The sequence below is a fragment of the Myotis daubentonii genome, chromosome 18 (genome assembly GCF_963259705.1).
Source record: "Myotis daubentonii chromosome 18, mMyoDau2.1, whole genome shotgun sequence".
NCBI classification, from domain to species: domain Eukaryota; kingdom Metazoa; phylum Chordata; class Mammalia; order Chiroptera; family Vespertilionidae; genus Myotis; species Myotis daubentonii.
Window position 1 is genome coordinate 6490264 of NC_081857.1, and position 18169 is coordinate 6508432.

The 18169-nt window shown below is 38.4% G+C and overlaps 1 protein-coding gene and 1 non-coding gene across 2 annotated transcripts in view; both read right to left on the minus strand.

Moving 5' to 3' along the window:
• Positions 1–18169, minus strand: part of SPTA1 (spectrin alpha, erythrocytic 1) — a 67324-nt gene that overhangs the window by 39446 nt on the left and 9709 nt on the right. Inside the window, exons 8-17 of the mRNA XM_059673555.1 lie at positions 17429–17564; positions 17227–17328; positions 15616–15753; positions 14889–14999; positions 10961–11038; positions 10666–10821; positions 9040–9244; positions 6816–6997; positions 3937–4180; positions 2313–2435 (exon numbers count right to left, since the gene is read on the minus strand). Of these exons, the coding sequence (XP_059529538.1) occupies positions 2313–2435; positions 3937–4180; positions 6816–6997; positions 9040–9244; positions 10666–10821; positions 10961–11038; positions 14889–14999; positions 15616–15753; positions 17227–17328; positions 17429–17564 (1475 nt within the window). The remainder of the gene's footprint in view (positions 1–2312; positions 2436–3936; positions 4181–6815; positions 6998–9039; positions 9245–10665; positions 10822–10960; positions 11039–14888; positions 15000–15615; positions 15754–17226; positions 17329–17428; positions 17565–18169) is intronic.
• Positions 1012–1118, minus strand: LOC132221419 (U6 spliceosomal RNA). Its single transcript, XR_009449973.1, has one exon. It is a non-coding gene; the product is annotated as a U6 spliceosomal RNA (small nuclear RNA).

Here is an 18169-nt window from a genome sequence, read left to right on the forward strand (position 1 = left end):
TGAGAGAAGGAGAAGAAAGGAGGCATGACTTATGACTGCCATAGTGTATGCCTGGGTTTCTAGACTGTAGCATTGGGGGTGGGAGGGGATGGAAGGGGGAGGGGTAACCCAGACAGAACTAGTGATCACACTGAGTGGAGGAGACAGAAATGAGTTATGGGAAGACAAGACAGGTAGAGCCTGTGGAACCCAGTGCTGAACTGAAGAGAAAAGCGCTGCCCAGAGAGGTCCCTTAGGGCAGGGGTGGGAACATTTTTTCTACCAAGGGCCATGTGGATATTTCTAACATCATTCGAGGGCCATACTAAACTATCAAATTAAAAATGAGCCTGCTGTATTTGGTCAAACATTTAATTAACTCACCCCTGATGCCTTGGCAGGGCCAGACCAAATGATTTCTTGGTCCTTATATGGCCTGCAGGCCAGATGTTCCCCACCCTTGGCCCAGAGTTGATTAGTCTTAAAATTTAATTCTAGGATTCCTTTATTATTTTAAATATTATTGGGGACCACTTTAAGTTTTTTCATATATGGTTATATGTATGGGTAATTGCCATATCAGAAATCAAAACAGAAAACATCTAAATGTATACACAAATATATATTCAATTAGCCATTAGACCCCACAAATCTTCACTGTACACTTGTGAAAGAATGATTATTAAAAAGGCAAATGTCTTAGCATGATGATGAAAACCATAAAACAAACTTAGAGAATCACTACCCTAGAATGAAACACATGAATGTACACGCACACACATACCATGGGACTACAGCTAATAAACAAAGAGAGATAGTAAATAAAATTATAATAAATATACTGCTAATCCAAAGAAAGCAGAAACTGATGGACAAAGGAAAAAATATCAAAATGTTACATTTAAATTTATCCATATTGATAATTGCTTTAAATATAAGTGGTCTAAATGTTCCAATTGAAAAAATAAATAAATAAATAAATGTTCCAATTGAAAGGAAAGATGACCAGATTGCATAAAATAAAAGCAAAATCTAAGTATATGCTGCCTATAAGTAATCTGCTTTATTCATGCACGGGACCCATGCTAATCTTCTCTGCATTGTTCCGATTTTAGTGTATGTGCTGCTGAAGCGAGCACGATAAAAACTCTGCTGTAACATAAACAGAGTGGTTCAAGCAAAAGGATGGAGAAATCCATATTATGCAAACAGGAGCCAAAGACACTTAGAGTGGCTATGCTAAAGTTTTCCTAAGTAGCCTTTAGGTCAGGGTCCTCAAACTTTTTAAACAGGGGGCCAGTTCACTGTCCCTCAGACCATTGGAGGGCCGGACTATAGTTTTAAAAAAATCTATGAACAAATTCCTATGCACACTGCACATATCTTATTTTGAAGTAAAAAAACAAAATGGGAACAAATACAATATTTGTATTTGCAGTGGCCCGCAGGCCGTAGTTTGAGGACCCCTGCTTTAGGGTAACACCGCGGATAATGAGGGCTATAACAGAATGTTAAAAATTTAAATTCATCAGGAAGACATAACAAGCTTATATACATGAATCTAATAACAGGGCTTCAAAATACATGAAACTAAAAGAAATGAAAGAGAAATAGATAAAATTCACAATTACAGCTAGAAATTAAAATAATAATAAAACAAGTCACTATAGTAAAATAGAAATACCAAACAAACATTTTTAGGTTTGAATCACTCAATTGTGCTCTAAAATTTTGCTCAGCATTCTTTTAAACTATACTTTTGATAGCTGGATACTGGCAGCAATTTATTTTTGAGTCAATAGAGGGAGAATCCTGATTTAGTCTGCATTGGTTATACCACACCTGGTGTATGATATTTGGTTCTGAACAACATTTAACCAGTAGGGGTTTGTGAAGATGGGGGACCAGGAAGAGGAAAGACATTGAGACAATTAAAGCAAAAAATGTGAAGATGTGGTGCTACTTACTATCATGACTATAAGACAGCGGGAACCTCAGACATGTCTTTGCAGACTTGGAAGTTCCCATAGGGGAAAAGTATTTGATTTGTTTTATGGGGTTTGGACCTTAAATTTTGAATTTTATAACTCTTACAGAAAATTATATTGATTATTAGGGTAATGTACTTTATTTTGATAATTTTGGCTTTACGGAACAATAGAAATGAGGTAGAGTTTCCTGTTATTAGCATATACAAACATTGTGTCTGTCAGAAATGCCCAGGGGGAACTTCTGTACTAGATGGTAAGGTGGATCTGGTGTCTTTAGGTTCCCTTAAATCCCTGGAGTTCGGCATAGGGGTGACGGTTCCACTCAGTCTGAATCATACATACCTTCCTCCACCATCTTGTTTCCCCTATCAGTTATCACTCGGATGCGTGGCTCATGGCTGGCAATGTCAGCCTGGATGACTTGGTGTCTATTCAGAAGATTCTTTGATGTAATCAGGTCCTTGCCTACAGAGAAAAAACAAGTTTAAGGTCTGGTATTGTTGTAGTGTGTGCAATAAGAAGAGGCTACCCTACTCTTGAATCTACCAGGTCTCTCCTTTGAGGTTCTAATCACTGAGTGGGCTTGTTGAAATCTATATTATTTGTCTGAGTTAACTCTGCTCAATTTTGTTATTTCCCTTGCTTCTCTGTACTAAGAAAATTCAATTCTTTCCCTAACAAAAAATGATAAATAAATCACCATTCTCTTTGGAAGATAGGAGAAAGGCAAATAACTTTCCAGATCAACTTCCAATATTATGCAACCGATTTTCTTTCAAAATATTGTGGTACAAAAATCAGGGTCTTCCGCTCCTAATTTTTATGGGTGTCAAGGAGTTATTAAATCCTCTAAATTTAGTGTGTGTTTTTTTCACCATAAAATTGGCACAATGTTAGCTGTTTTAAATTTTTGTTTGTAAGGATTAGATATAACATAAAAAATGCCTCACTCATAGCTTAACATTAATCAGATTTTTTTAAAAAAAATATGTTTTTATTGAATTCAGATAGAGGAGGGGAGAGGGAGAAAGAGATAAAAACATCAATGAAGAGAAAGAATCATTGATTGGCTGCCTTCTGTATGCCCTCTACTTGAGATTGAGCCTGCAAACCGGGTATGTGCCCTGACCAGGAATTGAACCATGACCTCCTGGTTCATGGGGTCAGACTCAACCACTGCACCACACCGTCTGGGCTCATTGCTTATCATTAAAAAGCACATAATAAATCTTATGTCTTATCAATTTCCTCCATCTTCCTAGATCCCTAGTGACTCCTCCCTGTTCCCATCCACTCTTCACCTCTTTTTCCTTAAAAATTTCCTTCCTTATACTTCACACTAAATGCCTCTCTAGAAACTTTCTATGCCCGTTCACCTTTCAAAGAGATCTTTCTCTTCTCGAAAGTTTTCCCAGACTAGCCTTCCATTGCCACCATTGTCTCTAGACCCTTATAGATGTTCCCAATATGTGCATATTAAGTTTACATTATACTTATGTCCACTTTTTTCTCTATTTCAATGCAAGTGTCCTGGCACTGACAATGGTAAACTGATAGCTTCCAGAGAAAAAGGAAATGTGTCCTTTATCTGCTATTTCACCCCTTTTATGTTTGTAACAGCTCATTTGGTTATAAAAGGGATTCATCAACAATATAGACAAAAAGTCTTGGTACCTCAAACACTCACCATGACTGCTCAGCCAAGAACCTTGGCAATAATCTACGTTAGAGCAAGTAGCCAAGAGCAGAGCACTTTAGCTTCCAAAAGACCTTAAGTTCATGGCCCTGTTCGTGTAGATTTTAGGACATAAACTTTTAAGTTCAAATTTTTCAAACAATTTCTTACGGAAGATTGGAAGGAGCTGAGAGCAAGCTTTGCCCCACCCTCTATTGTATCCCAGATCCTTCAAACAATCTGCAGGCCTGGGGGCTCGCCTCAGGCTCCACTCGCTCAGTCTGCACTAACCCAGCAAGGTGGAGGCTGCTGAGGGTTCGGTCTCTTGGATCCAGGCCTCCTCATCCTCCGTGTCCCTGCAAATCTGCTGCAGGCGAAGAATGTCAACGAGCTTTTTCTTCCGGGTGGCCAGCGGTTCCTTCAGGGCTTCAAACCGGGACACCAGGGACTCCTGCCGCGCCCGTATGTCCCCAGCATCGGGATGGCCGGTTTCTTCAAAATACGTCGCCAGGTCTGTGATGGTGTCCACTTGTTCCTAAGGAAGACATTGACTGTGTGTCAGGAAACCCTGCCGTTCAGTAGAAAGGGATGAGGGTTCGGGGAGAGGCCGTGGAGAGAATCAGCCCCATTCTGTTCTGTCTTAGGACTTCTAAGCAAATCAGTGAACTCGAGTTGCTGCTTTGAGGACCATTTCATCAATCTAAAAGAGCGATTTGTGGGAAAGTAGCTTTCAAACCCCATTTGAGAAAGGACTAAATATTGATGGTGTGTGCCAAGGAAAGCAGAGATGCCAGAGCTATAGAACCTAAACTGTGTGGGACTATTGGCAAGTTTGGTCCTAAGGAAAATGGTGCCTGGCTTTTTCAATCTCAGTTCCCCTTCTATCCTCTTCATCTCCCTTTAAAATGAGCTATACTTGTAAATAACATAGACACTTCTGAGGCTGAATTCTGTTGCATAGCAGGAATGATTCCTATGAGATGACATGTGATGTCACAAAACAAATGTCAAAACCTCAGAAAAAGAAATGTAAAGGCACGCCTTGGTCAATACCCAGTTGTGTGAAATGGAAGAAATCACAGTCCTCATTTGAGCCATTATCTAAGAAAGGAGAAATATAGAAACCGGGTTCCAAAAGATCTCCCTGGAAAGAAAATTTTAGTCGTATTTCTATATGCTATAGATACACAAGATGTGTTCCTTCTTATTAGTGAGGTCAATTATAAATGGCCTGGCAGAAGCACGTAGATAGGATTTTTGTTTGTCTGCTTGTTTTGCCTTTTTGCTGGAGTAGGGGAAAGAAGTACATAAGGAAACTTCTTCTGGTGGTTGATGGAGACTTCACTTGGGGTGGAGAATGCACAATACAGTGTACAGATAATGTGTTGTGGAATTGTGCACCTGAAATCTGTATGATTTAGTTAACCAGTGTCACCCCAATGAATTCATTAAGACATAAATAAAAATAAAAAATTACAAAAGTGCACAAAAAAAGTTCTTCAAGAGGTAAATGAACAGTAAGCGCTGGTTTTACTTATTCTATTTTGATATCCAATTCTCAACCTATAAAGGTTTTGATATATCTTGTCTCAATTTGGAACAAACCATTAACCACCAATAGCTTCTTAAAACATATACAGACTTATTCATAAAATAGTAAAAGCTCCTTAAAGAATTAAAATTAATATCTCTCACTAGCCAACTCTTTTCATCTCTTAGGATACTTTAACTTTGGAAAACATCATAGTGTAGTAGAGTGATTTTGAAACATCATAATTATCATCATCGTTATGGATCTACTGCATTATTTGAAAACCTCTAGTGTTGTTGAAGATGCCCAGACTAAGAAGATAGAAGATGTAACTTCTACTCTTGGCTGCCAGTCAGTTGCCACTTGATCTTGGAAAAGCCCTTTTACCTACTTTAATTTCAGTGTCCTCGTCTATATAATAAGGATTTGGGGCTAGAGGGCATTTAAGATCCTTTCTAACTATAATATTCCATATTTGAAATTTCTTTTGCAAGCGTATATCTTAGCCTCTTTCCCAGCCAAGAGAACCAATTCCTGGTGAGTAGATGCCCTAAATTTCCTCAAAGGGTCACATATTTATTATATTTATTATGTATTTACACATGCTGTTCTTCCTCTTTGTGTGTTTTTATTTATCTTTCATCAAATCCTTTCTAAATCTGCTCCAAACTCTCTCCCTCCATGTTAGATTTCAAGCCATCTTCACACAGTTTGTGTTTTTCTATCCCCAGCCTTTTATTTCAAGCTCCATCAAGCCATTCTTAGAGCCGTATAAATGATTGCATTTGTTTTGTATGCTCTGTCTTCTATAGATTGTTCTTTCTTTCCCATTTCACCCAAAGTGACCAAAAAGTAAATATCATAAAAGTGTATTTTAACAAGACAGATTAACCAGACCTTCTAGGAAATGGCAGAATGATTTTAAACACAAGCTAAGATTCCCAAGGTTGAAAAATTGAGTCGACTGGAATTGAATTTCCATTAACATTTCTGGAAACTCATATGTACAGTGTCTATGGTCTAGAAACTTGCTAGATACATGTATTTTAAATAACAGTCTGGGGGGACTTCAAGCGGGTGTAACTTGAAATTAAGAGCCTAGACATCTGTATGATAGTCCTGGCCCTGGTGTTAATTTTCTCTGTGAAGTCATGTTACTTGTACAGGTTTCAATTTTCTAAACTAAAACAAACAAAACTGGTAGGATGAAAGATATGTTCAAGCTTGGAATTGCAGAATGCTCAAACAAGAAGAGGCAATTTTATCTAAACCCTTATTTTATAGGTGAGGATATAGAGGTGTGAAAAGTTGAAAAGACACACCAAAGATCATATAACCAGCAATTGGCAGGCTATATATATACATAATCCATGATTCTGGATTGAGTGTGCAGTATTATATCAAGAAAAGTCAATAAAGCCTTATATCAGCCACAGTGTTCTGACAAGAGACACCAGGCAACCAGGAGAATGGCTATATAAAAGGAAATATTGGGAAGAGGCTGTTTACCAACTAAAATCTTGAATTTTTACCTTTAATTTCTTGATCTCTTTCTCTTAATAATAATCAATTGTGATGAATTTGGTCAGGGGATATACAGATGCTTTGGCCTACAACTGGTAAAGAGCTAGCAACAAACCTGACGAGCAGCCACACCAGACTCCAAGAAGTTGTGTTTCTTGAGTAGATTTTGTACATCAGCCAGGCCTTTCCCATAATCCTCCGAGGTGGCCTGCCATTCCACCTCCTCCAGCCAGCGCTTCAGGTCTTCGGCATTATTTTCAAATTGCAGCTGCTGGTTAGCTTCAAACAACTGGGTCCCTGGGGAAGGACATCAAGTATAAGACAGGTACCGTCACTGCTTCTCATGACAAATAATATCCCTTCCACCCACTTAAGCAGAAATATATTTTATAATCCAATGAAAAGAATAACTCTCATATAACATTATACAAGAAATCACCTTAAATGTGTAGAACTTCTTGGCATTTGTTTTCAAATAAAGTAATGTTCCCAAGACAAAGAAAAACAATAAATTAATCCCCAGTGAGGTACAGGGCTGCTGTGCTCGATTTTAAACAGCTTGGGTGTTTTCATATGTCATTTCTTGCTCTCCATTGAGACTTCCTTTTCAAGGGGATTTAAACCCAAACACTGCATTTTCCAAGAGAAGTATAACACTTGGGGTTGGCTCAGTTTACAATTTTTTTTTCTTATCTTATTGATTTTTTACAGAGAGGAAGGGAGAGGGATAGAGAGTTAGAAACATCAATAAGAGAGAAACATCAATCAGCTGCCTCCTGCACACTCCCTACTGGGGATGTGCCTGCAACCAAGGTACACGCCCTTGACCAGAATCGAACCTGGGACCCTTCAGTCCGCAGGCCGATGCTCTATCCACTGAACCAGACCGGTTAGGGCTCAGTTTACAATTTTGAAGTGTCTTTTAATAAATGTCTTTCTCAGAACTTTGTTGGCCCCTCTTAGTGCCTGTCCTTCATCACAAACCGTGCACCACAACTTTCTCTTCCAAAAAAAATCTTGATTATGCACACTGTTCCCTGATAAACTTTTCATTATATGAACTTATAAAAATTATTTACATTATTTCTGTGTAGCAATTACTGTATGGCTATTTCTTATTGTTACAGTCAAGTTGGATTTCCCCCCTACTTTTCAGAATGACAGCAAACAAAATCAGTATGATCCCTTCTCTAACCAGGACAGAGCCATGTCCACAGAGCATGTTCAGAACAAGGAGAATATTAATAAAAGAACCTCATTATTTGTGTTATTTATAACTGATTATAATTAACCTAGAGAAAACTGGCCTAGAGGTCACCAGGTAAATTCAATGTTAGTAGAAACATTCAAGTAGATATGTGGGAGTTTTTAAAAGAGCTCATTGCGGAGCCTGAATACTTCAAGATAGGTAAAAAACAAACAACAACAAAGTCATCAAGCCCTTTTTATAAAAATAAAATATTGTAGAAATACATTTGGCATCGACAATGTTTTGTTTTTTTTTTAATATATTTTATTGATTTTTTACAGAGAGGAAGGGAGAGAGACAGAGAGCCAGAAACATCGATGAGAGAGAAACATCGATCAGCTGCCTCCTGCACATCTCCCACTGGGGACGTGCCCGCAACCCAGGTACATGCCCCTGACCGGAATCGAACCCGGGACCCTCCAGTCCGCAGGCAGACGCTCTATCCACTGAGCCAAACCGGTTCTGGCTCGACAATCTTTTAATGTTTAATTTACCTGGGTTATAATATCTTGTCTATAGAACCAAAATCTTAATTTAAGGACACTAGTGTTAGGTTCATAGACAATACAGAATTCATGGTTGCTGAATATTTATCAAGAAAAATTTTAGCCCAAGCCAGTGTGGCTCAGGGGATAGAGTGTTGGCCTGCAGACTGAAGGGTCCAGGTTCTATTCCGGTCAAGGGCACATGCCTGGGTTGTGGTCTCCATCCCCAGTGCAGGAATGTGCAGGAGGCAGACAATCAATGATTTTCTCTCATCATTAATGCTTCTATCTCTCCCTCTACCTTCCTCTCTGAAATCAACAAAATATATATTTTAAGAAAAGAAAATATTTAAAAAGTGAATTAAAAAAAAGAAGTTTCAGTAAAAAACTACATGCATGAATAAAACATAAAATTTGTAAATATATAGTGTGATAAATTTAGGTTGGACTTTGAAAACTTCTTGACTAATGGAGGAAGACACAGGGAAGCAGATGAGTAGCATCTTTCCCATAGAGGTCACCAGGTAAATTCAAGGAGGTGAAGATGAATGTGAGAGGTTTCAGAATTTAAGAATTAGCCTTTCAACGAAACCTCTGCTTCTCACCTTTCTGCGCTGTTGATTCCAGCAATTGTTCCCACAGGCTGGCGACTTCGGCCAGCCGAGCAGCCACACTGTCAGCGGCGTAGTGGCCACCCTCAATCATCTCCTGGCCAGTCTTCTCTAGATTACTGAGTAGGATCTTATTAGCTGCCAATTCTTCTTCAAAGACTTGCTGCTTTTGAACCCGGCTCTTCAAGTTCTGTGTATCCTGAGACAAGGCAAAATATAAAATAAAATAATAAATAAAATAAAATAAAATCATTACTTAAAAAAATGAGGGGGAAACATTTTGAGGACAGGGGTTACTTCTCACTATGTCCTAGGAAGAAGAGAGAAGACAGAACTGTCCTTGTCCTAGTACAGAGTTACAGACTCAGAGACTGCTTAGGAAACTCATGTGACTAATTTTTCCTTCTATACATGTGGCAGACATAGCTAATCAATCCCTCAAATTATTTCTACTGAGCGTGGAATTGTTTTGAACATGACACCTCACACAAGAAATAACAATCAATCAGAGCTGTCATGAAGGATGAAAATTATGGTCCATTTCTGTCCTAGTATACCTACCACCCATCCTTTTGCCCCATATAGAAGAGATGTTTACCCTAAATGCACCAGAACCATAACTCCTCTAGAGAACACAAACAGATGGTGCAGAATTTTACAGAAAGAATAAAAGGTTCAGATAAGGTAGTAATTCTAATCCTATTTAATAAAAGCCCAGAGACAGAACGGCGGAATGACAGAACAACCTGTCAACCAGTCACTATGAAGCTCACTGACCACCAGGAGGCAGACCCTCAATGTAGGAGCTGCCCTCTGGTGGTCAGTGCACTCCCACAGTGGGAATGCTGCTCGGCTGACCAGGATGAGCAGTGCTCCCACAGCGGGCTGATCCCCACAGGCCACACACCCCACCAGTGCACAAATTTCATGCACCAAGCCTCTAGTAGTTCTATAAAGATATATGAACAAAAGGATCTGAGGTATACATTTAAGACTAAATGATAATATAGGATTTTTCCAAAGAAGCCCAAGTTCATCTTCTCCAAAATTCATGCCTCTAACCCCCTTATTTTAAATTGCCTTCTAAATAATTGGATAACTTTGGTCAACTGACTTCACAATTGGCTTTCTCATCTATAAAAATAGAGGTTGTTCCCTTCAAGTTATAAAACTCTATGTCTATATTATACCAAACCCTTAGGTTACTTTTGAGCTCCAAATAGCTTCCAGGAAATGTGAGTGTACATTAGGATTAAACACAATGTTTTTCTCCATTAAGGGAGCAGAGGGGAGCAGTAGAGGTGATAAAGGGACAACAAAGAGCTCAGTAAGGAGCAGTCCCTCCTTTACACCATTCTATCAAGGCCCATTGGAAATTCTGTGCCAGAAAAAAAAAGGGTGATGGGCAGCAGGGTATATGAAAACCAGAAACTAGATTCTTGGCTCTTCTCTATATGTATAGCCTCAGGGGAACCATTGCCCTTCTGTGGGACTCTGTCTCCTCATCTGTAAAGTGAGGCTTACTAACTGAACCCTGTAGTCCTTTCAGCTTTAAGACTCTAATTCCACAAAACTAACAAATCCCAATGAATATGTCCAGGGCTGGAAAACCCTGCCTACCTTATAATCTTCATCATCTGCCAGCTTTTTCTTCTTGTTGATCCAGTTCTTCAGGTCATCTGAGTCCTGATACAGTTGCTGCAGAAGCAGGGAGTCCTCCAGCAATCTGCGTCGAGTGGCAGCCCTTTCACGTAGGGCATCCCGGCGAGCCAGCAGCTGCCAAACCAGGAGCAAACTCATTGTCAACTCAACCAAATGTGGACACAGGAGACTCACTGTTCACATGGGTCACCATGCCCCCAACACTTTCCCTGACCGGGTGCACAGATAAGCACAGATGAGCCCTTGAACATACCCCATCCCGGATAGAAGCGATGTTCTCTGAATCATAATGATCATTGTCAATCAGTTTGGTTGCAGTCTTGTCTAATGTCTGAAAAACAAAACAAAAGAACACAGGATTGTTTTAACTCGGTGACCATCCATGAGTATGTGGCCACAGTTTGGGTAGCTATTTAAAGAAGGGATCATGGTAACATGGAAAGAGGCCCTAACTCTAATTTCTGTTATAAATTATATTTTTAAGTGTAAACCTTAGTTCTATTATAAATTTTCTGAAGAACCTCCATGCTGTTTTCCATAGTGGCTACACAATCTGCATTCCCACTAAAAGTGCAAGAGAGTTCCCTTTTCTCCGCATTCTCTCCAACACTTGTTTGTTGACTTATTGATGATATCCATCTGATAGGTGTGAAGTGATATCTCAATGTGGTTTTAATTTGCATATCTCTGATGATTAGTGAAGGTGAACATCTTTTTATATGCGTGTTGGTCATCTCTATATTGTCCTTGGAGAAGTGTCTATTCAGGTCCTCTGCTATTTTTTAATTGGATTGTGTGTGTGTGTGTGTGTGTGTGTGTGGTGTTTTTGTTTTGTTTTGTTTTGTTTAGTTTGTGTGTTTTTTTGTGATTCCATACAAATCTGATCTGTTGCTCTATTTCTTTAAAAAGTGCTATTGGGATTTGGTGGCATTAGCTATGTATACGGCTTTGGGAAATATTGGGCCATTTTATCTATGTTGATTTTTCCAATCCATGAACATGGAATATCTTTCCACTTCTTTGAGTCTTTTTCAATTTCTTTTAACAACGCTTTGTAGTTTTCAGTGTTTAGATCCTTCATATCCTTTGTTAAGTTCATTCTTAGTATTTCTTTTTTTTTCCTTCATTGCAATTGCGAGATTGCTTTCCCAATTTCTTTTTCTGAAATTTCATTTTTAGAATATAAGAGTGCAATAGCATTTTGTATATTGATTATGTATCCTGCAACTTTACTGCATTTGTTTATTGTTTCTACTGTGTTTTTGATGGAATTTTTATATTAAAAAATCATGCCATCTGTAAAAGTGACAATTTTACTTCTTCATTTCAATTTGGTTGCCTTTTTATTTTTTATCTTGCCTGATTGCTCTGACTGGGACTTTCAGTATTATTTTGAATTAAGAGTGGTGAGAATGAATATTTTTTCTTGATCCAAGCATTTAATTCATTTACATTTAGAGTGAATATTAATAGAGATGTAGTTATTGTCATTTTATTATTCATATTTATCTTCCTTTTCTCTTTCTTCTTCTCTTTCTCCTTCTTCTTCTTTTCTCTTCTAGATGTCCCTTAACATTTCCTGTAATACTAGTTTGGTGGTGATAAACTCATTTAGCTTTTCTTGCCTGAGAAACTCTTTATTTCTTCTTTAATTTTAAATAATAGTCTTGTTGGATAGACTAGTCTTGGTTGTAGGTTCTTGGTTTTCATCATTTTATATATTTCATGACAATCCCTCCTGGCCTGAAAAGTTTCCGTTGAGAAATCAGCAGAAAGTTTTATGGGAGCTTCCTTGTAGGTAACTAAATGCTTTTTTCTTTTCTTTTTTTTAAATATATTTTATTGATTTTTTACAGAGAGGAAGGGAGAGGGATAGAGAGTTAGAAACATCGATGAGAGAGAAACATCAATCAGCTGCCTCCTGTACACCCACTACTGGGGATGTGCCTGCAACCAAGGTACATGCCCTTGACCGGAATCGAATCTGGGACCCTTCAGTCTGTAGGCTGATGCTCTATCCACTGAGCCAAACCGGTTAGGGCCTAAATGCTTTTTTCTTGCTGCTTTTAAGATTCTCTCTTTGTTTTTAACTTTTGCCATTTTAATTATGGTGTGTTTTGGTGTGAGCCACTTTAGGTTTATCTTGTTTGAAACAGGCTATGCTTCCTGGAAATGAATATCTTCTTCCTTCACCAAGTTAGGAAAGTTTTCAGTCATCAGTTTTTCAAACAGATTCTAAGCTCTTGTTCATTCTTCTTTTTCTCACGATGCCCCTATGATGTGGATGCTGTTGTGCTTGATTTTTTTTTAGGTCTCTTAAATAATCCTCATTTTGTTTTGTTTTGTTTGTTTTTCTGATTGGGTGTTTTCTGTTACCTTGTCTTCCAAATCATTGATTTGATGCTCGGCTTCATCTAATTTAAGTTGATTTCTTCTAGTGTGTTCTCCATTTCAGTTATGGTATTCTTTGTATCTGACTAGTTCTTTTTTATGGTTTCTATGTGCTTTTTTATGCTAACTATCTCTTTGTTGAAGTTCTCACTGAATTGACCTATTTTTCCTCTAAGTTCTTTAACCATCCTTAAAATCAGCATTTTGAATTCTATATCTGATAGAGTGCTTGCATCCATTTTATTTGGTTCCTTTCCTTGAGATTTTTTTTCTGTTCTTTCATTTGGGATATGTCTCTTTATCTCCCGATTTTATCTCTCTGTGTGTTTGTTTCTATGTATTAGGTAGATCTGCTATGTCCCTCAGTCTTGCTGGGTGACCTGTGTATTTGGTTGCTCTTTGGGGCCTAGTGATACATCCTCCTCAATCACCTGAGCCAGGTACTCCAGGTTGTCCCTTGTGTGGGTTGTGTGTGCCCTTCTGTTGTAGTTGAGCCTTAATTGCTATTGGTACATCAGTGATTCAGAATGACCCTTAGACTGGCTAGCTGTTAGGAATGGCTCCTGTGCAGGGGCTGACCGCATGGAGCGGGATTTGTCCCTGTGGAATTTGGTGCCTATAAAGACCTCCTTTCAGTGTACCACTTGTAGAGCTAATTGGTGGTTTTAAACTGGTCACAAGTGTGTTGTTTCTGTGATTTCTTTGAAGGAACTGCAGTGCAGATCAGTGTTAGATGCTGCCAGTAACTGTCCCAGGGCTACCTGTTAGGAAGAACAAAGTGATCTGCAGTTGAAGGCTGCCTGTACTTGGCCTGGATGCTTATGGGAGGGGGCGCACTGCCAAGTGAGGACAGCTTCCACCAGCATCAAGCCTGAGGCAGGTCAGCCAAAGGTCCAGGGCACCAAAGCCTGCTGCCACCAGCCAGTTGCCCATATGTCTGTAGAGGTAAATTTTTACTTGTATTTATTCATGGACACACAAAAAAAAAACCTGCTAGAGTAAAAGATGGATTAATTAAATCATAATAGGAAAATAATCTAAAATAAATAATCTAAAACATTTTATGACTAATAAAATTATTTTATACCATTTGCTTTTGCCAATGAGAATAAACCAAAGAATTATATGTCTAATGATTAACAAAAGATTTATATGTCTGATGATTAACAGGGAAGACTTAGAATTTGATTGTTATTTTAGTTATTGCAATGATGGTGGCCTGTGTGCCTACATGTGACTTTCAACCAGTACCATCCTAGGAGACAGCCAAAGTACAATATATTGGACCCACAAAAACTTTCTTACATTTCTCTGGGCTCTGCTTATATATTGACCAGTTTTCCTAGATATTGTAGCTTATAGTTCACAGGAAAATTGTAGTGACATTAAGTGAGAAATACAAAGGTAAAGATATGCTTATAAAGAAAAATAAAACATTATTTACTTATTGGGTTTTTTTCCCCTACTCTATTACTAGAAAGGAAAAAAATTAAAATAATGCATTTCAAACTATGGATATAATAGTTTCTATTTATTCTGAAGAAAAAAAGGCAATCATTTACTTGATTAAAAAAATGTCATAAATACTTAAAAAATTCTAATTATTTTTTGTGGAACAAATACTGTATTGGTAGAAATTGGTATAATAATTTTTCTGGATGTTTTCTCTTAGGAATAATTCTCATGTTATATCTAATAGTTATAAAAGTGATTCTCCCTAAGGATAAGTGTTGGAGGTTATGATATATATAAACATGAAGCCAATACCTACACCAGGACCCATTTCTTACCGTGATCTTTTCTTCCTGGGCAGTGAAGGCTTCTTCAAAGTCATCGTGCTTCTGAAGAAGGGTCTCTACAGCACCCAGAGAGTTTCCCAGGTCCTCATTCTCCAGGAAAGCCTATAGGAGACAGAAAGACACACTGCACTGTACCTGATTGGTGAAAAACATGCCTTTGGAATATCTCTGAGACAAGGACTAAGGAAGGAGGTGAGGGAGTTGGAGAGCGAGGTGGGAATTAACACAAAAACTTTAGTAGTTAGAGATGAACCTCAAACAGCAGGAGCTTCAGACTTTCTTCCCAGTCCTCTCATAGAACTCATCACCTTTGTCTCTGTCTGTTCACATAGAATTGTCCCAACCAATGTAGGCACTGTTCTGAGCTCTCAAAGCTGCCTCATGAGGACCGCTCACATCCCCCAGAAAATCTCTGGTTAATCCTGCCCAACTCATCACAATTTTCGTAACCCCTTTACAATTTGATATTATTTTTTCCTTATGTTCATTTGAGATCAAACTCTCTGCTATGTATTTAGGTATTTATTTCCATACATTTGTTCATGAGGGACTAGTAAAAGCCTTGTATAGAGAGTGGTCAATCTTTTCTTTTGGCTCACTCTTCAGTTCCTAGGACAAGCTTAGGACCAAGGAAATAGTTGTGAGACTGTAGATACTCATCATGGTAAACAAGGGGTGAAAAATTGGTTCTGGACACTTGTTGAATCCTTCCTGTTACCTCTTGTCTACTCATCCAGCTGTCCACTTGCTCACTGTCACGGTAGAATAGGTGCAAGTCCAAGCACTGCTCATACTGATGCTGACGCTTGTCCCATAGGTCCAGCAGGGCAGCCCAGTTGTTGGCAAGCTTTGTCATCTTTGGAAAGGAAAAGACAATGTATCAGGAAGGTCTTTAATTAATTTATCTCAGTCTGCTAAACAGGAAGCCTACTTTACTGAGCATCTAATAAATGCAAGATATTTTGAAGGATACAAAAATGAACAGTAGATGAACTTTTCTTATAGGTTCCAACAGCTAAGTGAATAAATGTAGCATAGAAAAAATTGGGATAAATACCATAAAAGAGGAACAGCACATTTAATATGCATAAATAAACAAGAAAAGATTAATTCTGATTAGAAGACCCAAGGAGTAGAAATATGGGAAGTATATTACTAAATGAATATTTAAAGGGTGGGGAGGAGAATCAGGATTGTAGGAGGACATAATGCCACAAATAAGTAATTATTCCAAGTAATTGTTGATTATACAAAGTGCTCCAGAGAAAATAATGTGCCTTTAAAAAGTGGACATTTGATGAATTTCAAGTTCATAGAGCACTTAAGTTATCAGACTGAGAAGTTTGCATCCTATTCTGAAAGCAAATAAGAACCATCAAGGAAAGAGAAAAGTGACATTATCAAACCCATTAAAAAGCCCGTGTTTGCCCAAGCATCTACCCAAGGAAACTCCAGTTTATAACCACAGCTGCTGTGAACTCCACCAAAAGGGCAGCAAAAATTCTCCAAATCTAAGTGTAATAGGTAGGTTTTAAAAAATGTAGGGTTCTATCACCCCTTTGGTAGAAAATTGTGAATAATAAAAGCCATATTATAATGTTTCCATAGATTACTGAGGAAATTCAAGTTATGGTTATCTCAATGTCATCCATCACACAGCACTGGAGGCTGTGCTTAGAATGTAATGAAATGCAAAGAAGCCTACGGATATTATTTTAAGTACCACCCCAAAGAGTTCCTGGGACTTGGTGACTGGAGCAAAATCTCTCTGAGGGGTCAGATAGTTGAGATGAGCCCCTGGATCCAGGAAGTTAGGATGATGGCAAGCCTAGTTCTTTATTTAGTGGAATACTGAATGTTCAAAGCTTTTTGGTTAGTGTGAATTTGAAAAACACAGAAAAAGGAAAATCAGTTTGATTTGAAATTGTATTGAAGAGAAAAGAGAAAGTACATGTGCCAGGCACCTTGGGGAATCCAAAGATCAATGAGGTGCAGTCCTCACAGAATTCATAATGTAGAGATGATCATGGAAAAGTAACAAAACAGATTCTATGTGACAAGGAAAAATGATATGAAGGCTTCAAATTAGGCTGTATGTACATTGGTGAAATTAAATAGGTCTATGATACAAGGATTCAGTGGTAAGCACACATCTTGTCCTGGCAATTTCAAATTGCTCAATTTAGCTAAAGCAGTATGTGAAGGAAGCAACGTGAAAGTTGGCATCATGTTACTAATATCTTCCCATTCAGAGATCATTATATTATTATGAGATTAAGTGAGAGCTAAATATGCATCAAAATTTCACAAATCCTGGTAAATGAATTACCTTTTCCAAAATTTCACTGGAGGCTTCATGGTTGACATCCAGCAGGGCTTGACCGGTCTCATCAGCAGATTGGAATCGGTCATCATAAGAGTCAATCTCATGCTGTGGCCACAAGACACAATGCCTTAAAATGCAGCAAGGAACTTTATGGCAGTCTTAGCACCTCTCCTTTCCGCCTCTTGAGGAAGATCTTTCTCTTTACCTTATGCTGCTGATGCCTGTCCAGCAGGGCTTCCCCACCAGCCACATCTGTGGGCAGCTCGTCAGCGTTGATTAGTGCAGTCTTCTCTGTCATCCAGCCTGAGAGTTCATCATAGTCAGATAAGAAACGCTGGTACCTGTGGGAGAGGTAAGGTCAAGGCCAAGAAGGAGAAACCAGATGTAAATGGACTTTGTTGAGGGGTTAGGGTTGAGGTGAGCTAAAGGTGCAATATGCTCCTTGCCCTAATTCTACCCCTTCCCTTCCCCTGATGGACTTTCTGTTCCTTTAATGGTTCAAGTTGTAAGTCCTTGACTCCAGGTCGTGTATTTCTTGGGTAGACATGTCATTATGTGATGAGGCACATAGGTATGACATCTTGAACAGCACAAGGTCACCTACCCCAAAGGCACTTGAAGTAAAGTACCCCCAATGAGGCTGATAAATAAGCACACAATATAGAAATAAAAATAAGCACCTTGTGAGAAGGGGGGACTAGAGTTAGGGTGAGGAGGCCTCATGTATCTGAGTTCACCCTTAACCCTATTAATAAAAACAACACCCACTAAAATAGTTCAAAAAAAATTAAATGCTCACCATTTAATTTTAAATCATAACATTATGATAAGCAGTCTTTTCTGGTGATTTAATGACTCATTATAAAATTAACTACTGAAATGATACCCATGTTTTTGACAAACCAACCCACATTCAGGAAATAATTCTAGATTTACTATTAATACT